Source organism: Thunnus maccoyii, chromosome 5 (assembly GCF_910596095.1).
Source record: "Thunnus maccoyii chromosome 5, fThuMac1.1, whole genome shotgun sequence".
Lineage (NCBI taxonomy): Eukaryota > Metazoa > Chordata > Actinopteri > Scombriformes > Scombridae > Thunnus > Thunnus maccoyii.
In genome coordinates, this window is record NC_056537.1 from 12,649,628 (window position 1) to 12,672,053 (window position 22,426).

Consider the following 22,426-nt stretch of genomic DNA (forward strand, 5'->3'; position numbering starts at 1 on the left):
TATAATTATGTTCTGCACAACAATATTTTGAATTGCACAAGAATGCACATCTTAAATTAAAATACGATCACACTCTATAAGATCACAGTAAACTCGTTACTGAGCAGACAGGCTGTTGTTCATAGTATTTACAGTCTAATATTAATAGTATAACTCAATATTTATGGAAAACATTTTTTTTAATTCAGTACATGAATGAACATAAGGTACATTTTGGGAACAAAATACCAGGGGCGGCGACATACAACACATAAGAAATAGAAAATAAAAAACTAAATAAAAAAAAAAAAAGAAATATTAAAAATAATGAATAAAAATAAATAAAATAACAGAATAGAGTTAAATAGAAATTTTTGCAATCTCTGAAGAAATTGTGTGTGATACATTATTAGTGGCAGCAGGACTTGCTGAGCATGAGGAAGTACAATGTGTGTACAAAGTGTTTAAAGGAAGAGAGAGTTTGTAAGTTTAAGAAATGGTGAGAGTGAGGAGACCGAGAGCCTGCAGATTGTATTGCAGACATCGCCTTCTCTATCAGTTAAAGTTTAGATCTCAGAAGCAAAATCCTATGGGAAATATATTTACATTTTGGGAGAGAGGAGGCTTGTGGCAACATTTTAAGGTATGATATGTATTTTGAGAGTTAAAACTGTGGGAGTGAGATGTGTTGAGATTTTTTTTCTGCATTTTGCTTTCAGCAATCACACAACTAAAGACATTAAAAACAATACACTCATTAACAGATTTACAGCCTGATGATGACGTATGCTTGTTTCATCCAAACAGTACATAGTTATAAATGCTATAACACACACATATAACAGGGTTTCTGTCAGACAGCTGAGGAGGAGAGGATAGTATTACATTGTCCAAAAGAGGGCAGAAACATAGCTATCTCCTCTGAGAATCAAACATATCACTTCAGAATGCAGACAGGATATTACCTATGAAATTTTGCCGTCTTTATATAGAATATTAGTCTAGGAATATGTGTACAGTTTCTATGGGTACCAGCTCACATAGGCATCCAGGGGAATGAAACAGTAGACCTGGCCAAAAATGGATTAAAGCAAATCAAGTAGAGTTTTCACAAAGTTTTTTCATGGAACAAAATCAAGATGCAATGGCACAGGTTATGGGATAAAGATAGACCTATTAAGGGAAGGCATTTGTATCAGATCCAGCAAGAAGTTGGAGAAGGGAAGGTCACTGGGGAAAAGTTAGTAGGACTAGACCTGGACATACCAAGTTAAATTCATCTCTACACCTCATTGGGAAGCATCCAAGCTGAACATGTGATGTCTGCAATCAAATGGAGACTGTGAATCATGTCATTCTTCTTTGTCCTAAATATGCAAATTAAAGACAGTTATTGAGGAACGACCTGTTTCACCTATCTACAAAACACAGGACTGATATTTAAAAGAACAATGTAACATGACAGTTGGTGGCGATAATGCTCCACCCGGTTGCAATTCACCATTAAAAAGACGAAGGGGAAGACAAAAAAAACGTAACTGATGCAGCAAAATGATTGAGGAATGTTTGACAATCATTCATAGTGCCAATCTACTGTTACACATCCAGTCCTTTAGGTGGCGGTAATGCGCCTGTAAGCTTGTTGCCAACCGCCAATAAAAAACAAAAGAAGAAGAAGAAATGCAAATGATGCTGCTGCTAACAACTGCTTGTCGATAATATTTAAAACCTAATCTAACGCTGGCATGTTGAGCACTGGTGTAAATAGTTAACGTTGATCAGTGGAAGTTCAGAAGAACAGCTAAGCAGCACTCGTGTCCCCCAGAAAGGTAAGTGATGTGAGCCTAAAAACAGGAGGATAAATGGAGAATAGCCTGTTAGCTAACGTCAGCTAGCCAGCTATCTGTAACGGTTGGTTCTACGTTATGATGACATAACGGTGAAAGAGTCAAACATAACGTGTAATTTAGCTTAGTTACATAAACATAAACATAACGTTTGCAGGGAAGTACAGTTTCTATTAATGTAGATAATGATGTATCTGTAAAGTGGTTGTTAGCTATGAGGGATCTTGTTTGTCAGAGGCGTCAATATATATTCTTAACACTCACTTCCTTAATTTATGACTGAAAATGTATTTTATTTGGATAAAACCCCTTTGACATGTATCATCTCGTTTTCAATGGGGTCCCAAACAAACCCTCATAAAACAAATGGTAAACAAAACAGTACAGACACAGAAATGCACAACACAACAAAACCAACCAAACAAAAAACTAAGTAAGAAAAACAGAAGATTAACAAACCTTAGACTAGACACAATCAAAAGAAAAATGATCAATCTATAAAGGAACAGTGATAACATTACTGAAAACCTGGACAATTTATTAGATAAGAAAACGAAACATTTTAAAATAAGGATATTTACTTTTTTTTTTTTTTAACTATTTATTTATTTATTTATTAGATACAATTAGGACCAAATAGAGGATCTGATCAGAGTATCTTAGTGAATAATTTGACGTATAAGAAACAAAAAATTGTTTTAAACAATAAGGATAGTAAAAGTTAATGCATTTAAAACACAAACTGGTACCGGTGAAACTGACGTCTTATATTAAGAGGGAGCCATCTGAGTGTGTCTATGTCTATGTGTACATAAAATTGTACACATCTACATTTTTAACTTATGTAAAATGTCTTTGAGTACCCTGAAAAGCACTCTTTAAATAAAATGTATTATTATTATTATTGTTATTGTTATTATTATTGTTGTGCAATGGTGTGTGTAAAAAAAAAAAAAAAAAAGAAAGAACAATCTAGTATAAATCTGCAGAGTCTGTTATATTTAAGACATATAACACTTTATTGCATGCAAAACGTCTGTACCAACTGACCCTTTTCTCTCTTGAATGCAGGGGACAGCGGAGTCATGGCCACTGCACAGTCAGCTGTAACGTTTGCAGTTTGCATCCTCATGATAACAGAACTGATACTTGCCAAGAAGGACTACTATGATATATTGGGTGTGCCTAAAGATGCCACTGAGCGTCAGATAAAAAAGGCTTTCCACAAGCTTGCAATGAAATATCACCCAGATAAGAACAATAGCCCGGATGCTGAAGTGAGATTCAGGGAAATTGCTGAAGGTACAATAGTTTTGTTTCTTTTTGGGACTGTGAATGTGTAGCTGCAACAATTAGTCAATTAATAAATCAGTTAATTGACAGAAAATTCACTGACAACTACTTTAATAATTATTTTGCTCTTTTTTTAGAGCAAAAACTACCAAACTTTTTCAGGCTCCAGTTCCTCAGTTGTGACAATTTGATGCTTCTTTTAGGCATATTTCACATGATAGTAAAGTGAATATTTTTGTGTTTTCGACTGCTAGTCGGTCAATAGAAGACATTTAAAGACATCACTTTTTCACTGTTTACTGACATTTTATAGCCAAAACGATTCATAAATAATGAAAATAATCATCAGTTGCAGCCCTAAATGTGTGTGTAAAGATGAATTGTTTCTTACCTAAAGAACATAATTATCGTCTTCAATCAAATATTTTGTTAATTTAAAGCAGGCAGAGATTTCCCATTAACTATTGTCTTTTTTTTTTGCAGCTTATGAAACTTTATCGGATGAAACCAGAAGAAGAGAGTACGACCAGTTCAGGGGCAGCTCTGCCTACTTCACCGGGGAGACACAAGACAGACGTAGACAGAGCGCCCAACAACCTTTCAGCTTCAATTTTGACGACATATTCAAGGACTTTGACATCTACAGCCAGAACAGGCACGCCCGTCACCGAAGACACTTTGAAGAACACTCCAGGTCCCACAAGGAGTCCCACAGCAGACACAAGAGACACTTTCAAGGAGGTTTTGGAGCAGGTATCTTTGATGACGTGTTTGACGACATAGAGAGAATGTTTACTTTTGACAGACACACCAAACAGACTGAAAGCAGGTTTCATGGTGCATCAAAACAGCACTGTAGAACAGTGACACAGCGCAGAGGAAATATGGTGACCACATACACAGACTGCACTGCATCGTAATATGCAACATAAAATGAATTCCAACTGAAAATTGCCTTAAGAGGATACAATACTATTGTACTGATTTATGTAACAGAAAGCTACTAGTTCAAATGCTGTGAAATTTGAACAGTGACATTGTGAACTGATGTCCCAGCACTGAATGGCAGACAGTGAATATTCTGTTTACTTAGCATAGGTCTAAACTCAAATAAGCTATTCTTTGGTCAAGCTATTTCCTGTGTGTGCTCATGGACTCTTAAATGATTGTTGTAGTCGTTCACTTATTGTTGAAGAAAGCTGTTGACAGTATGTTTTTAAAGAAACTTCTCTTGGTAGTGGAATTTGAAAACATAGTTATTTTTCCTGTTTGGAGAAATAAAGCACTCCTGGTTAATTTTGCGCAGAAATACTTATGTCGATTCATCACTTGTTCACCAAACCCATGTTTTGTGCGGTTTTTAGTTTCTTTTGTGTAGGTTTTTTTTGCCTATTGTGAGTCTCAAAACACAGCTGGAGGCAGAAACAATAGCAGCAGGTGGAGTTTTGCTTATGGTTGTCAAATGGGGAGCAATGCCAACAAAAATATGTGACCCTGCACATGTTGGCCTGTTAAAGTTTGTAGTACTTCATTTGGCTCATTTTGTACTCTACACTGCACTGTAAATCTTAGCATTTGTAGCTAAATTATTATAAATGTCCTTAAATCAGAAAACATAATTAAAAAGAGGTATAAGGGAATTGAGATGCAGTATGTTAGTGACTCAGATTTTAGTGGAAGTGGCCTTGATTTACAGGAGTGGACAAAATGCCTGAAAACCAGTGCAGCAGCCCTGCAATAAATCACCAAAATGTGAACTTTATTTGTTCTGTTTTGCTTGGATTGTATCAGAGAAGTTTTGGTTCAACTTCTTTGGAACTTTAGAGGCACATTACAGCCTCTAAAATCATTAAAAGTGAATCAGCACTCCACTGACACATGCTCAACAAAAATTGAGCATAATAAGTTTTACAAAGGTATTGCAGGATTATTGCTATTTGATTGCGTTATACTTCAGACAGAACTGCAGTTCGATTACATTTGATTTGGCCTGTGCTCGATTGTCAGACCTCTTTTATGTTAAAAAATGCTGCAGACCGTTCAACCTGACATGACTCACATTTGTTGCGATTTTTCATATTATGATTAAGTTGCTTCTAAATTAAAATAGTTTTTAATGAAGTATTTGATATAACTGTCAGAAGACATCTATATAGAGGCCACCTTCAGTAAAATAAAAATTCACAAGCATTTCTGAATTGAAGTATATCATTTTTTAAATTATACTTTCTAAATGTAGGTTATTTACTACAGGCTTGCAATTACATTACTTGAAATTTAACCAAAAATCCGTAAATTAAAAAAAAAAAAATTGACAGCCATGTCAGTTGTAATATGAAGACTGATGTGTATGTGTAATCTAACTCTCAGTGGACCACTTGAACCATAAGCTGACTACAGAATGTACTTGGGGTTTCAAAATTGTAAATTTTTACCTGTCAAAATGTTTTTTTTATTGTTTTTCTTTTTAATGGAAACACTGTTCTGTGCAGTATGTTAAATACAGTTGGCCATTTTTAATTTCAATTGGCATTTGGCAGTGTGAAATACTTTATACAGTATTTTTTAAAATTAAGTTTAAGGGTAAGAATAATGCAGTACTACAAAGCTTACAAAATATTCTACAGTATGTTGTCTACTTTGTATAATTTGTATACTTAAATACAAGCATCACAGTTCATCACTTAAGCTGTAAATTTGGTGATGGCTGCTCACCCCAGTGTTGGTGAAACTCCCAGTACATACTGAGAAGATGAGACATTTTTCCTAACATATCACCTGTTACTTCATTCCTGACAAATAGTTACAGTGACATGCTCCTTTGACAATGTGGTGTGCACTATTTATTTTTACTATATTGATATTGTTGTTGTAAAATATCCAGTAGCACTTTCAATTTTGTATAATTTTCTGGATATGTGTGTAGTTTCTAAAGAATGTGTTTAGAGAAATAAAAAGTTGAGACCAAACTGAGCTTCTTCCTGTTTTGATTATATGTTATATGTCGTGTGAGAGTGATAATGTTGTGTTTATTTTAATTTTGGATAAGATAATCAGCTCAATACCTAAAACTCTGAATGTTAAAATAGACGGTGACTCCAAAATCTGGCTTATTCCATCTTTAGTGAACATTTTATAGTGTTGTAGTGTGTTGTTTTGTTTGTTTTTGCTTGTTTTGCTTGAAACACAACTTTGATGCGGAAATTACCAGTGGATCAAAATCATAGACACGACACAGCTAACTGAGTTAGTTTCCCCAAAAAAATTTTTTTGTTAAACTTATAGCTAACTGGTACATTTTTCTACCAAAATTTCCATAGTCCAGCCTATATCTATTAACTTCATACCAGTTTCATCAAACGTCGATGCATTCATTCGTTGGTTTCACATAAATATTTTGATTTTCACCTTAGTTACTGTTGCGTAGGGGAAAAATAAATTTCTTTTTTTTTTATTGGTTGAACACGAACACGATGTCACCCATAGGAAATGTAGTTTAGCAAAAGACAAATCCTGTCAGCAGCGCTGTTGAGCGCGTGTTTCTTAAACTCAAACTCCCATAATGCAACTTTGAGCAACTGTGTGCGCAGTTAGCAGATCTAAAGCGACGCCAGTTGCTTTAGCTGAGGGACATTGAATGACTTTGTGCGGCAGGGTAAAGCAGGGTAAAGACGTCAATTTGACAGGTCGGGATCAGTATCGGAGCTAATGGAGGCCCTCATACCTGTCATAAACAAACTGCAAGATGTATTTAACACGGTCGGCGCAGATATAATTCAGCTGCCGCAGATAGTTGTTGTGGGGACTCAGGTGAGAAACGTCACTTTGCTTAAAGGCTAGCAAGTTGGTTAGCCTGCGCCAACTTATTGTTTTGCCTACTTCTGTTGTCTTCACCGCAGTTTTTCTTTCAGTTTCATGTACAGGTCGAAGAGTGGTGTCTGAATAGACTGATTTAACATAAGTTTCGGCTGTTTATCCACATCTGAGTTAACCAATTTAACGTAAAACTTAAAAGTTAGCATGAACTTAGCTACATCTGATTTCACTTACAAACTCGTGGAGCATTGTCGTAGCTGACAGTTAAGAAACAAGCAAACATCAACTAACCCACAGATCATTATGCTAAAAACAAAATATAATTCTGCTTTCCTTAAACTTATTTAGATATAGATCATTAAACATAAACACGTTGCTCTCCTCATGCCTCTCACGCTACTAGCATAGATAGATAGATAGATTGTATAGCTAGATAGACTAGAGATATAACCATAAGTATAATATACTATTCGTTTAGAATACACTGTTAAAGGTAGTAAGGTGCATGATTATCAATGGATGTTAGAATTAAGTGTTCATTGATATTTTAAGAATTTACACAATTTATATACATATGTAACAGTATATACAGACAGTAGCATCTGCCTTCATGGAAAACATGGTTTGCTGTGCTTTGAAAATACTCTCCATTCACACATAATCATAAAAAACAACCTATACTCAGTTGCCAGTTTATTAGTTACCCTTAGCAAGTAAAGCTTATAAAGTCTTATACAGCAGCCCTGTAGTATCCTTCCTTCAGTTTTATAATGTTCAGTTTTTTTGTCAAAACTGTTTTAGAGCAGTGTTAATATATTATTTGTAAATATAGTGTTCTTTCTTTGACATGAATGGGATGGACACATTTTTTACAAACACCTCTCAGTGTATAACAGCACCACAAACAACAAGTGACCACAAAGTTCAATCAATGCCTCTCTTCTCTAATACAGTTTCACCCTGTCTACCTAACCACCTTGTGTACATACAAGAACCTAATTGGTTTAGAGTACCAGGTTTTGTCTAGCACGTTTACTTTCACTGGGCTGATAATAGGATGTGGCTGTCTCAGACCTTTGGCAGGCATCTGAGGGTGTTACAGTGAGACAAGGCAGGCCAAAGGATGGTTTAAATGCCTGGTTTGTTATGTTTGCCCTTGCCACGGCCCCACAAAAACCCAAATCTGCAAAGACCTTCAGTTAGGACAGCTGTCACTGAGACCTGATGTGAAGTATTAATAATAAGTTATCCCTGTCATGTCTATAGTTAGGTCCACCTATATCAGTCAACAAGACAGCAGTAGGACTACTTCTACAGAGGAAGTAACTTATAACATTCCCAGCCCTTATGCCCTTCTGAGGAAATCAGTCCATTAGAGAGGAATCTGCAAGCCAAGTGAGATATTTTGGTTCACCAGATCTCATTAGGGGTTATTCTACTACACATTTCTTTGAAGTAACACACAGAAAAGTAGTTAGATGCAGTCGACCTCAGTAGAATGTGTTTTGTATGTTTTTGCTGGTTGGGGAGTCATGCATATTTAAGTCTACACCTCTGGTTTTGTTTTGTGTTGTTGTTATTGTCTACAGAGCAGTGGGAAGAGTTCGGTTTTAGAGAGCCTGGTTGGCAGGGACATCCTACCACGTGGCACTGGCATCGTCACACGCCGGCCCCTCATCCTACAGCTAGTGCACATCGACCCAGAAGACCGCAGGAAAACCAGTGAAGAGAATGGTAACGTCGCTTTACCTGCTGCTGCTGCTGCTTCTCTATCTGTTGTGCCTTTATGGTTGTTATGAAGTACTGACATGTTAACCTCTCCAAGAAACTGTTTTTAGTCATGTATATGCATTTTGCTGTCAGGTTGAAACCATATCAGGAAATGCAGCATTTAGCAGATTGACGTTTGTACACTTGTATAATAGATGCATGGGGATGTTGCAGTTATTGCAGGATTCAGACAGGCAGCTAGAAAGAATCATGTAAATCTGAGTTCTGTCATTCTGCAGAGAAATGTACTGAATTTTAACTCAGAACCAACACTGATATCTTCAGTTCTGGGTGAAAAGAACAGTGGACTTAAATGTGCCAAGATCCTGTGTTTATTTAGTGCAGCCTTCTGGGAAAGACCTCAGAGTAACTCTGCGTTTCTGTAGAGTTTCATACAGGAGCTGCAGATAGCCAGGCTAACTCTTTTGTCTCCTGTCATCTCTCTTTAACCACAGAACCCAAGAAAAATGGACGCCTTTACAGAGGTCTCCTTTTACTTGTTCTTTGCCTTAATGTGTTTGTATATTACATAACCTCCCCTTCTCTTTTGCCCATTCTGCCCCATCCTGCCTTGTATTTGTGTAGCTTCTCAAAAGCTGCCAAACCATGTGCCTTCACTTTATTCAGCTCATGCCCTCGCCTCCATTTAGGCTGGTCTCTGTCAGTTGAAGTTAGTCAAATAAAATTAGCACAATGCTGTTGTTCAGTTTGTACTTAGTTGTACATTTTTAAAGTCAGTAGTTATTTGAACGTCCACACCGATTCCAACTTCCTCACAATACACCGATAATGTCCTCAAATACCAGCTTCCTCTAAGATGACTAACAGACTCCACCCTTGTAATGTTGTTTCCTTGTTTTGTTGCAATTTCAATTATTGCAGCTTAAATCATTTGTTTTTGAAAGACTGTTGCACTTTTTAGATCTCTGCTTCCCCAAATGCACCTTGCTTTATTTTGCTTTAGATTATCTTCCGCTTCCATCACTGTTGTGTGAAAACAACAGTTTTTCCATTGTCCTTTTTTTTTTTTTTTTGGTTAAATACTCTTCAGCTGTGGATCTGATGAGTTTTTCCGTCCCATCTTTGCCAAGAGAGAAATCTTCCCTTGAGACATTTAACACAGCGACAGTGATGATAACCCTGATCTCAAGGCCACATCTGTCACATCGTTAACTGAAACATCTGTCCTCAACTTTGTATTTCTGCAGGCATCGACGGAGAGGAGTGGGGCAAATTCCTGCACACCAAAAACAAGGTAGAGTTTTCAGGCTCTTGTCCTCAGCCTTGTTTCCCACAAAGCAATACTTCGGAGCAGAGTTTCCCCGCCGCTGCTGTATATAGAAACATCTGAATATTTAATAAACTGGATTGGATAGCCTTGTTCTGTATTCTGTATGATTCACTGACATTCCTGGATTTGTTACAGGAGATGATCATGTGTTTTTGTGATATGTACAAAAACATCAATAATATGTAATGAGATCAAGCACTCTTTCAATAGCTATAAATATTCATATAGCTGAAGTCCTCCAAGGTTGAACTTTGTCTTTTGAGCTCCACAAAGTTCTTTGAACAAAGAAACAATTATGATGTCTTGATAGCCCCGTGGCAGTGTACAGGACTTCTCAGAAAATGTCTTTTTACAAATTATCCTCTGGTCATTTCCCATTTTTCTGTTTTTTCACCTCGTGTTGTTGTTTGATTATCAGAAACTCCAACTTATATCAGAATATAGATATTGAAATTTATGTTGCTAACATGTTGGAGTCTTAACCTATCATGGTTTAATTGTTTTCAGATCTACACAGAATTCGAGGAGATCAGGCAAGAAATTGAAGCAGAAACGGAAAGAATGTCTGGCAATAACAAGGTATGCTAATTAAGGCCTTAAAGAGGGAACGTGAGAAGCTGCCAAAAAAAAAAACTAGATATCCCTGGAGAAAGTAGATGATCTTTAAATGTCAACATCAACTTGAGATTTTGAATCGACCTCTCAAACAGTATCAGGCCCTAAAAATAACAGAGCAATTGATTTGTTTTGTTTTTTTGTCTAGGGTATTAGTGATGAACCCATTCACCTAAAAATCTTCTCACCACACGTTGTGAACCTTACACTGGTGGACCTTCCTGGCATTACAAAGGTAAGATACGTTTACCTTTTGCTTCCACATATCCGAACATGTAATGTCATTGTTTGAATCTATTGTGTTTTTGTTGAAACAGGTACCTGTTGGAGACCAGCCCAACGACATAGAGATTCAGATCAAAGAACTGATTGTGAAGTACATCTCCAACCCCAACTCCATCATCCTGGCTGTTACTGCCGCCAACACAGACATGGCAACATCCGAGGCCCTGAAAGTGGCCCGTGAGGTTGACCCTGATGGTAGATGCCCTCCTTGTTTGTCTTCTACTCTTCTCTTTTTTTTAACTTTTGATGTGTAATCAGCACACGCCCTTATTTTTGTTTATTAAATCATGCACTCTTCGAATATCCTGCATCATTGGTATATTATAGCCAGGTGTGTACGTCTGTGTATTCAGGCAGGAGGACGCTAGCGGTGGTGACCAAGCTGGATCTGATGGATGCTGGTACAGATGCCATGGATATATTGATGGGCAGGGTCATCCCTGTGAAACTGGGGATTATTGGAGTAGTCAACAGGTAACACTGCATTAATTTGCCATGTTATCCTCTTATATCTGGTCAGTAAGTAATACAGCCACTTGGTGGGTGATGGCGGTGGTAAGACTGACAAACCGCCCTGTAATTGTATTTTTGTATCTATTTATTTTCTCAGGAGTCAGCTGGATATCAATCAAAAGAAGTCGGTGGCAGATTCTATTCGTGATGAATACGCCTTCCTACAAAAGAAGTACCCCTCCCTCGCAAACAGAAATGGAACCAAATATCTTGCCAGGACATTGAATAGGTAGGAGTTTGAGTTTATGTATCAATGGAATTTGCTTATTTGCTGATTTTCACTCAAACAGACACATTATGTCTGAATCTTCGACACCGCTACAGTCTGTAGATAATCCCTCACTTTATTTTCCAATCAAAGCATAAGCTGTTTTCTTCTATCTTGTCATAGGTTACTCATGCACCACATCAGAGACTGTCTTCCTGAGCTCAAAACTAGGATTAATGTGCTGGCGGCCCAGTACCAGTCTTTACTCAACAGTTACGGTGAGCCCGTCGATGACAAAAGTGCCACGCTGCTGCAGCTCATCACCAAGTTTGCCGCAGAGTACTGCAACACCATAGAGGGCACGGCCAAGTACATTGAGACAGCTGAACTGTGAGTTACACAACTCTTGTAACTGCATGTACCTTCAGACACCACTGAGGGGTGCTGGTATCTCACTGAAAACAATTTCTGCTGGTATGTTTAATGTATCTTCCTCTGCTTTTTCTTAGATGTGGTGGAGCAAGAATCTGTTACATATTTCATGAGACGTTTGGTCGCACATTGGAGTCAGTAGATCCTCTGGGTGGTCTGACAACCATCGATGTGCTCACAGCAATCAGAAATGCAACGGTGGGTTTCTGCTACTTCTTTAACTTGTAATTGTTGTCTTAAATTACACTTTTCTGAAGAGTTATCGTGCTGTTGGTTTCGACAGGGCCCGAGGCCTGCTTTATTCGTGCCTGAGGTTTCATTTGAGTTGCTGGTGAAGAGGCAAGTCAAGCGTCTGGAGGAGCCCAGTTTGCGCTGCGTGGAGCTGGTTCACGAGGAGATGCAGAGGATTATCCAGCACTGCAGCAACTACAGCACACAGGTGATAAATACACTCAGACACTTCACACATACCATTAAAAACTAAAACATAGAGGTGTCCTGTAAATACACGCAATTGGTGTCGGCTCTTTTCACGCACAGGACATCAGTGTATTCAAGATGCAAACAGTTGCTAATCATGATTATTGTTTATCTCTGCAGGAGTTGCTGAGGTTTCCAAAGCTCCATGATGCCATAGTGGAAGTGGTCACCTCCCTCCTCAGAAAGAGACTCCCAGTCACCAATGAAATGGTCGGGACCCTAAATACCACTCAGCATTTCAAAGAGACTTTTATTGGCGTCCTCATCTGGTTATTTAATCATTATTTATTTCTTTTTAGGTTCACAACCTAGTTGCCATTGAGCTGGCCTATATCAACACCAAACACCCCGACTTCGCCGATGCCTGTGGCCTCATGAACAATAACATAGAAGTAAGAGATGAGCAGCTACTCCCACAGATAGCGTTACAATTCTTTTGCATAAAAGCTGCAGCACATTCACATTCATATTAAAGTTGGGGACCATGAAAGATGGAATATCAGAAAACTATCTTTAACCGTACGACTTTAAGGTGTGAATGCAAAAGTTTAAAAAAAAAAAAAGAAACTCTGGTGTGTTGAATGTGTGACCGAGTTGTCAAACTTAAATTTTCATAGGAGCAGAGACGCAACCGAATGAGAGACCTGCCCTCTGCTGTCCCAAGAGACAAGGTACAGTCACTCTTTATGATATATTTCTGTTTTCTGATAACATCTTGTTAACAGGTTTACTCTGTTTTCGCTGAAGAATTAACCAACTTCAAACTTCTTCCATATCAAATCTAACAGAGTCCACATTATGTGAAGCTCATGCTCTCCTCTGCCTGCCTGTCAGTTTTCTGTCCACTTTTTTCTTCCTGATGTTGTCTTTCCGTAGTCTCTTAGAGGCCCAGATGGGCAGTCTCTCTCCCTCACTGAGCCTCCTGCCCCCGAGGGCGAGGTCGCTAAGGTGTGTCCCGTTCACTCACTGCCTGTCCACCCCAAGTCCTTACTATACTCCTCTAAAATCTGGCCAAACCCCCGTTGCAGCAGTTGGTTGTGCCCTCAGTGTTCTACAAATGCAGTCGGGCAGTTTTCACGCTATATAAACCTAACTGATCTGACCTTTGACCTTCACTCTGTGTCATACATCTAACTGTGTTATTCTGCATGGTAGTTTCTTTATCAGAAGAAACACAGCAACACGTGACTCAGGTGGCATGTATTGGTTTATTTAAAGTGAAGAGAACAAGAAAAACATAATTAACGTCAGTGAGGGTGGAAAATATGGACAAAAAGTGATATATATCATGATGAAAAACATCCATAAAAATAACAGGGTAGGATTGTCTGTTTTTGGCTAATCCTGTAAATAAAATATTAATTCCAATCGTATTCAGAAATCTGTTAAAATTCTGTAAATCCAGTATAGACATGAAGAAGCAAAATTACCCACAATGACCCAACACAACCAAAGGGGTGGCTAGAAATGGTTTAGCAAAATATCTACCAGTTGAGAAATCTATTAATGCACAATGTCTGTCAGTATTTTCCACCAAGTCTTGTTCAGTTTTAGAAGAAGAATTAACAATAGTCTGGATGAACTTCTTAGTAAAGTAGTGAAGTCAAAGAAGGCCCGCAGCATGCTATTATTTGTAAGTGTTATCTCTGTGTGCTGTTTTTAAAATATTGTATTAACCTTGTTGATTTAACCACTTTTCCTGACTTCCTATGTACATGATGCATTTCCGAAACCCCCTGTCAGTGCCTGAGCACGTATCCCCGACAGATCCTCACCCCGCATCTGTCTCTCTGTATCTCTCGGCTGTAGGCAGCAGCCGGTGGCTCTCAGGGCGGCGCTGTCAGCGAGCAGACAGACGGTGGGACGGGGAACTGGAGGGGCATGCTGAAGAAGGGAGAGGATGGTGCACTTGGTGACAGGGCCATGCTCCAGACCACCCTCCCTGTGAGCCCACAGAAGGGCCACGCTGTCAACCTGCTAGATGTGGTGAGCACTCTGCCTTTGTAAACTCACGAGGGCAGTCCGATTTTTTTAATAGCACATGCACTTTTTGTGTTGGAGTTTAGAAAGTCTCACTTGCTTGGCGTATACTGTTTTATGTATTTAAAAAAAAACAACCTTTAAACTTCTACAGAAACCTTTAATATTGTTCTACAGCAGTATTGGCCCATGTCATATGAAAAGAGCATGAGACATTGAGCCGTGAACCTTTGCGCTGACCGTTTCCTTCTTTTTTTACTGTTTATGAATTAATTTTCCTGAGTACATCTCATTTAGTTCATTAACAATCAGATTTGACGCCTTTTCATTGGCAGCCTGTTCCAGTGTCCAGGAAGTTGTCTGCTCGGGAACAGAGAGACTGCGAGGTCATCGAGAGACTCATCAAGTCATACTTTCTGATTGTACGGAAGAACATTCAGGACAGGTACACAAACCTGCGCTTTATTCTACTCTCAATGATTAGATATAGATATATAGATATTTGCATGATTAGTCCTTCTCTTTGTGCTTTACTGTCGTGTCCTTTCCTCATTCCTCCGTGTTGTTGTTTGGCCTCAGTGTACCAAAAGCAGTGATGCACTTCTTGGTGAACCACGTGAAGGACTGCCTGCAGAGTGAGCTGGTGGGTCAGTTATACAAGACGGCCCTGCTCAATGACCTTCTGACAGAGTCCGAGGACATGGCTCAGAGACGCAACGAGGCTGCAGACATGCTCAAGGTAAACAGATTCATCAAGTGTTACTGTGGATTCCCAAAACAAGATCCAGTGTCAGTCACAGCTCATAAAAAGTGACAAGAGCATTGACCTTTTTTTTTAAGCAGCTATAATCAATATTTTATGTAAACAGTGGATGTAATACGTAATACGGGTGTGTTACGTAAAAAGGCTCTTAATGATGATCCCACAGAATTAACATCTAAGTAGTTCCCTCCAGCTCTACAGAGCTTTGCAGCATCTTTCAGCTCATTGTTTTGGTTTTATGTTCCACTTTCATCAGCATTGTGTTCAGCTGTACCAGGCAGGTGTTTTCAGAGAAAAACCTACTAAAAACCTACTGCACAATACCTGCTCACCACCAAAACAGCACACAAATAACGTTACTGACTTGCTGGTGAACGCAGTGGAACATTTATCAGCTAAAGAGACAGATAGTTTTTCTCCAAATACAGAGCTAAAAATAGAGTGACTATTCGATTTAAATTACTCAGGTGACCAAAAACACGACTCTAAATAAATGTTAATGTTGCTCTGTATCTGTTGGATGCATAAATAGGCCTCTGTACCGCTAACAAATTTTGCCATAAGAACTTAAAAGGTGATAAAAATGTCAGTGTTGTGTTCACAGCTTGTTTCTACTGCCCCCAGGTGGCAACAAATCAGTTATTGCAGGTTTATACTATATTTATACATACTGTACAAGACTATATTTGGTAAATTCAGATAACGTTGTCTCTCATTGATTTCCATATTATCAGATTTATAAGCATATAAGTGGAGAGACTTTTAAGCTTTAAGATAACTGTCAAATACTGTACTTTAAGTGTATGTCTACTAGTTGCGTACCCCTATTGGTATCCTAAAATAACAGTGTTATCGACTTTACACACTTTCCTCCTTTTTTCATTTAATTCCCGTGTCCAGGCGTTGCAGAAAGCCAGCCAGGTGATAGCAGAAATCAGAGAAACACACCTGTGGTGAGGACGGCCTCTTACACGGACCCTTCCTCCTCATGGACCACTGAAACGCCGCGAAACCCTGCTGTGTCTCCCAGAAACTCGGACTGCAGAGACGAACAACTTGAAAAATGCACTGGTGTCGATATGTGTATATCCAGACATAGTTTTAATGTACAGTAAGGACTTGGATTCAATGAAGGGCAGCACATATCAATCTGTCAGCCCCCCATCATCAGCATCAACTCATGCTCATGTCCTAGATTATTCTATTTTTATGTAATTAAAACAATAAATATAGAGATAATGTTATGCATCACCACTGTGTGGAGCCTTGCTGAGGAATGTCTGCTCTTAACTTAGGGTTTGAATTAAAGCTAGAAATGACAAACTTGTGTAGACGCTGTCTTCATCACGCTGTCATAATGCTCAATTCTTTTATTAGATGTTGACAACATAATGTGTGTACTGCTAATTTTTTCCAAAGAAATGCACTTAATGTAGATGTTTTATGTTGGTTGTCAATATGAATAGGTTTAAATACAATTTTTACACTGTCTTCTGTTTCATGTAAATAGCAGTACTACTTTTATGTAGACATTGAGCAGTACCCCATCAGACCCACATGTGTCCCTGTGTGTTTATATGTCATTATTCAACAAGAACGTTTTTAGACATGTCAATACCTTCACTGAGCTGTTATTGTATTATTCTGGCTGTTGAAATGTTCTGCTGCATATGTTGGAGAGAATTACAGAAACCGTGTGTATAGTTTGCAGAGAGACAGCAGAGTCGGAAGCAATGGCTTATTTATTGACTTGATATATGGATAATTCACATGTAACCCAATACAACAGAGCAATGAATACACACACATCTGCCAATCACTGGTGTCCTGGTCTGCCACGTCCCTGTCCGGTAGCTTCTTTACCTCAGTCGGCCTCCCATCTTGCCCTTGCCACGACCTTTGGCGCTGAAAGGGTGCAGGAAAAGGTTAATGCCCAACACCGCAGTCAGGTGGTTCAGGACAAGTGGAGGTCATGTGAATGCAGCATTAAGCAAATCAATCAACAGATCAATGAACAGGTTGCTTTGTTTGATGTTTTAACTGCCAAAATCTCTATTATGATGCTACACAGTATCCTTTATCTCTTATTCTCTGACTTTTTGCCCCAGTTATGACACAAAATAAGTTTGGCTCAAGTTAAATTTTAGGTGCAGGACTTGTCTTGCTAATGACGTTACAAACAAAAAGGAAAGTTTCTCTTTTTTTTATAGACTTGCAAGAATCTTGTTTATGCTCACAGATGGATAATTATACAACTCTGGGACATTTTTTTTTAATGCATATCGCATAATTTCAAACTATATCACAAATTGTGTTGCAGTTAGTTTTGTTTCAGCCAGTTCTTTCTTTAAAATGCATAATATTACCACGCAGAGTCGACTCGATGCAACATAAATTACAAACAGGAACGTTTGCATGCAGTGATAATGATGAGTGGAGAATGATTTGTTCATCTGCAATTTGAGTATTTTTTATGTTAGGATTCATTCAGAATTCATCTTTGTAGTTTTAGTGAAGAAGATTTGGAGAAGATTTTGAAGAATCAGAGAGACGAGACCAGCATCTATTCTTAATAGTAATCAAAACTACAACCACCCACCGTCGGGGTCCTTGTACTTACTTCTGGTGATCCTGGACTCGGGCAAGAAGCTGGTTAATCTGAAAGGAAACGTACATCTTGCTAAACATTTTAAAAAGTCACAGATACCTGAGAAGTCCAGAAGAGATAATAAAAGAATCCTTAGAAGTGGAAAACTTTCTGTAAACTTAACATATTAAACTTATCACTTTCCTTTGGGCCAAGAACTTACCTTACATAATATGACACATTTTACCTGAGACAAACTACTGTAAATGTCGAGGAGCTCTTATTACAGCAGAAACTGTATCTTTATAACAGTCTCCACTAAAGCGCAGAAACATGACAGACTGCTACATGCTGACATAATTTTTAAAATAATACTTTAAATAACTGGAAGAACATCAAAAACTAAAATACATGAGCAACAATTTCAGTGATGGTTGTCTCCAGGTTTCTTCCAGGTTCTCTGTTTGTCTGACTTCCATCATGATTGAGGGAGATTCCCTTCCTATTATTGCAGAACTTGCAGTTGGAAGACTTACATCGTACTTTTGTCTTTTGAGTTTTTCACCGAGATCAAACTTCTCAGCCTCCAGCCCCATCAGCCACTGCCACAGCTCATTGGCCTTCTCCCTAAATACAAACAATCAGCATGTTTGAATCTAATGCAAAGAACGTACATTTATTTAATTTATTTTAGGGTTAATATCAGTATTAACATGAACCAACTTGATTTTGAAACGTACATGAAAACAGCTCAGTCTTACTTGAGTTTCTCGTCATTCATATGATCGATGTTGAGAATCTTCCTGCGTTCAGCCAGGATCTTCTTCTTCTTCTCCCTCTCAGTTTGTTTCTTGGCTCCTTTTCTGCTCTCAGTCTGTGTTAGAAATTAAAAAAGACCAAGTCAAAACCTAGTTTATGGCAGGACTGTGAATGATCAGTGTGCAAAATTGTGGCCAATTTGTTACAAGGATAGTAAGTGATAGTGTCTATAATGTGAATTCCTGGATATTAAATGTTCATCTGCAATTTTCTGTAGTGGTCCCAGTAATATTTGTTGTTAAAATGTACTTAAGTAGCATATCATATGACATGGTTAAGCTACGTTTGAGTAAAAAAAAAAAGGTTATATACGCAATTGCAAGAACAAGACTTTCCACTCATATCTCGGGATGTTTGATTTGAAAGAGAACTTGTTTGAAATTTAATTATAACTATTCTAATGATCTGTTAACTCCCCCTGCTCTTTCATCTGTTTCACTCTGCGGATGTCTGTCCGTGGCCGGTCAAGCCCAAAAGATACATACATCAAGGTGAAGGAAACAATAAATAAAGTAGATATTGTTTTTTTTGTTATACATTTTTCTCCTACAAGTGATTGATATATGAATAAAAGAAAACTTTTGTTACTATAAGTGGTGAAAGAAGTATTCAGATCCTTCACTTACAACAATGTAAAACAGCTACATTACAAGTAAAATTCATGCATTGAAAACTTTGCTATTATCATTATTAAGATGTACCTAAAGTATCAAAAGTGAAAATACTCAAATGACTGTTCTATTACTAAATATGTATGTTTTTTAGTTGTATATTTGGCAGCATTGCTCTTGAATAATACATTGATGTTTTGATTAATACTTAAATCTGATTTATTATTCTTACTATGACTATGTATATAGCTGTATTTACTGATGCATTTAAAGTCTATTTTTAATGTTGAGGGAACTTTTATCATATTTTGTTGGATAATTTAATCTGCAAAGTAAACAGTGACTTAAAGTTAACGTAAAAAGTACACTTGCCTTGTTTAGCCTTTTTTTTTCAAGTATATTCTTACATCTTTACTTATACTTTTGTAGGTTTTGTGCTCAAAATATTTGTTGGAAAGACAAGAATGTCAAAGTAGCTGATAGTAATGCTGCTACGGGAAAATCAGGAAGGATTTACATTTAAGTTCGACCCTCTTTTGCTTTTTTAAGGCAATTTGTAAAGCTAGTCACCACTTTAGAGGCATCTTTCACTGGGGTTAATTGGCATTCATAATTAAATGGTGACAGTCAGACTGGCCTTTTTGGTGACCCTGTGTAAGAAAGTAAGTTAATAGAAAAAACTGCTTTTGTACGTCTACGTGTGTAGTTCTCAGCAAAAATAAAAAAAAATACTTAAGCAACAGCACATCTACTTTTTTGATTTCTAATGTACTTTTTCCAGCCCTGCACATTATGTTTCACTTGTAAACACCAGAGGAAACAAGGAGTTGAATGACCTTCTGCCCAGCGCTGTACTGCTGGGTCATGTTCGAGAGAGCCTTCTTCTTCTTAGCGTCCTCATCAAGCTTCTTACGCTGCTCCTCCAACTCCTTACGTTCCTTTTCCTCCTGTATGTCAGCACAGGTGCATCAGTTAAAGGAGGAACCATTGTCTTGGTGTTGTTTGGTAATAATATGTTGTAGTTTTGAGGATATAAATTGATGTGCACTGAGACCATACCGCAAGTCTAGCCTGCCTCTCCTTCTCTCTCTCAGCCCGCTCCCTTTGCTGCTCTGCTCTCTCAGTACGACGCTTCTCCTAAAAGCCCACAAACACACACAATCTTTTTTTTTTAACCAACAGAGGCACACAGTTTCCCCTTTGATGGACACACTCACAATTCTGTTGACGAGGGCGATGAGCTCCTCTTCCTCTTTCTTCCTCTGGATGAAATGAGCCTCGATCAGTGACTGAAGCTCAGCGAGATCCTTCTCCTGACGCTTCCTGCTGATGTCCTGCCATCAGAAAAACTAATCAGCATCACATATTATTAAAAATTATGTCTGTTGATGTTGATCAGGATCTATTAATAAGTTCCACTTACATCAAAATCCACTTTTTCGCCATCAGGGATCTTTGGAGCCGCAATATTTGTCATAAATCTGTGGAAATGAGCAGTTTGTTATTGTATAATCTGCCCTAAATAGTGTTTTAACACCTTAACAAAAAAAAGAGGTAAGAAACTTACTTTGGTTTGGGCTTTGACTCATCTGTGACAAGAAACAGAGAATATTAGGAAATATAAATGAACTGACATGTGAGAAAGAAGATATTGCACATAAAAGGTTAGTTTTCTCACCTGTCTCTCTTCACAGGAACAGCAGTATTGGTGCAAGAAATAAGAACAAACAAAATAAATCTTACAAACAAAATCAACATGAAATAATCAAAATATTAAAAAGCAAAAGTATAGAAATGGCAACGTACTGAGCTTCCTCCTCCATGACGTCTTCTGTGTCAGACATTTTGTTTATAGATGAGCCCTGCAAAATGGATCCCTATTAGCCTATTTTTAGACTGACAAATATTTCTGATCATTAAACAGCATAGCAGAGCACGAGATGGCACCAGTTCACACGGTTTACAATGAGTGGGAGTAGTGACATGAATATCTTTGGTCACTGCGGCAGCGGTGAAATAACATACTTGAGCTATAGTTGCAATGTCACTCTGGAAAAATACTTTGTTACAAGTAAACATTCAAAACATTTACTCAGCAGTTGGTATTTAGCAGGTAAATGTACTGTGGAGTCAAAAATAAATGTTCTGAACCCATTTTTGATGCAGCCTGTCCAGGTCCAGGTGGTGCTGGAGATTGATTTACTCGTTATAAATTCATATAAATTTGCATGTGAAACTACAATCTGCAACTGTAAGATAAAAGTAGCAGAATAAAAAGTATTACTTTCCCTCAAAAATGTGGCAAAATACTATAAAATAGCATCAAATTGAAATTCTCCAGTAAAGTAAAACCTCAAATTTGTACTTAAGAACAGTCTTTGAGTAAATGTACTTAGTTATAATAACCTCGGGTTATTACTCTACAAATATCTGATTTATTTCATGTCAGAACAACTAGGAGCGTTAACTGTGAGTCATTGTAACTACAAATGCATCTATTAATAGCAGTGCCACTAATGAAAAGAAAATAATCTCAACCTTAGTTATGGATGTAATTCAGTCACATTGGTTGAGAACAGAAGAAAATTTTGTTCTAGTGAGAAAAGACTGAAACCAAGAATGTGAAGATATTTCTTTTACATGCTGAATGTGGCTTTAAAAATCTTAACACACAGTAAATACAATTACAATTACAATTAAAAAATGAGAATAACTCTTTTTATCTCCAACTCTGGATGATCACAATTAAATGGAAAAATAAGGAAATATTTCTCAGATGGTGAATAATTTCAGAATTTATGACTAAACACAGATTTAATTGAAAGTAGCAGCACCGACATAAGAGAGTCCTTACCTGTGACTCAGACAGAGGGAGCTCAGAGATGGCTGACAAACTTTAGCCACTTGAAGGTTCACAAACAGGTTGAGCATCAAGGATACATAGTCCAGCCCTTCTTACTCATGTGACTACAGCGCCCTATGGCTGCTCAGCATGGAAGAGACTAGAGTCTATTGTTAGACAGAGCTGGACATTAGGACTCTGTCTCTGACACACACACACACACACACGCATGCTGCAGGTACTATCATGTCCTGGTAAAATGTCATTTGTCCATTCAAGCTTTCACCAGCCGCTC

General features: G+C 37.9%; 3 protein-coding genes across 4 annotated transcripts; 2 read left to right on the plus strand and 1 right to left on the minus strand.

Annotated features, from left to right (window-relative positions):
* The first annotated feature begins 1,636 nt into the window (after positions 1 to 1,636).
* On the plus strand, positions 1,637 to 6,088 carry dnajb9a (DnaJ heat shock protein family (Hsp40) member B9a). Its single transcript, XM_042411796.1, has 3 exons — positions 1,637 to 1,808; positions 2,898 to 3,128; positions 3,603 to 6,088. Exons 2-3 carry the CDS (start codon positions 2,912 to 2,914, stop codon positions 4,037 to 4,039), a joined length of 654 nt encoding a protein of 217 aa, XP_042267730.1. The 5' UTR covers positions 1,637 to 1,808; positions 2,898 to 2,911; the 3' UTR covers positions 4,040 to 6,088.
* A 581-nt stretch (positions 6,089 to 6,669) lies between these two features.
* Positions 6,670 to 17,091, plus strand: dnm1l (dynamin 1-like). Of its 2 annotated transcripts, XM_042411760.1 has the most exons (19): positions 6,670 to 6,929; positions 8,525 to 8,669; positions 9,914 to 9,960; positions 10,504 to 10,575; positions 10,760 to 10,846; positions 10,929 to 11,091; positions 11,250 to 11,370; positions 11,507 to 11,638; positions 11,801 to 12,007; positions 12,127 to 12,247; positions 12,333 to 12,488; positions 12,650 to 12,739; positions 12,829 to 12,921; positions 13,147 to 13,200; positions 13,406 to 13,477; positions 14,339 to 14,515; positions 14,845 to 14,954; positions 15,089 to 15,248; positions 16,173 to 17,091. In XM_042411760.1, the coding sequence occupies exons 1-19, from the start codon at positions 6,828 to 6,830 to the stop codon at positions 16,227 to 16,229; spliced, it is 2,166 nt and encodes a 721-aa protein (XP_042267694.1). In that variant the 5' UTR covers positions 6,670 to 6,827; the 3' UTR covers positions 16,230 to 17,091. The 2 variants fall into 2 exon arrangements, with proteins under 2 accessions (XP_042267694.1, XP_042267695.1); XM_042411761.1 differs by lacking the exon at positions 13,406 to 13,477 and having other exon boundaries at positions 6,682 to 6,929.
* Positions 17,092 to 17,184: 93 nt separating this feature from the next.
* tnnt2d (troponin T2d, cardiac) lies at positions 17,185 to 22,225 on the minus strand. Its single transcript, XM_042411762.1, has 11 exons — positions 22,144 to 22,225; positions 21,096 to 21,151; positions 20,968 to 20,975; positions 20,857 to 20,878; positions 20,713 to 20,770; positions 20,507 to 20,623; positions 20,349 to 20,426; positions 20,126 to 20,236; positions 18,621 to 18,733; positions 18,396 to 18,486; positions 17,185 to 17,930 (listed from the first exon to the last, which is right to left on the minus strand). The coding sequence occupies exons 2-11, from the start codon at positions 21,131 to 21,133 to the stop codon at positions 17,889 to 17,891; spliced, it is 678 nt and encodes a 225-aa protein (XP_042267696.1). The 5' UTR covers positions 21,134 to 21,151; positions 22,144 to 22,225; the 3' UTR covers positions 17,185 to 17,888.
* Positions 22,226 to 22,426: the final 201 nt, after the last annotated feature.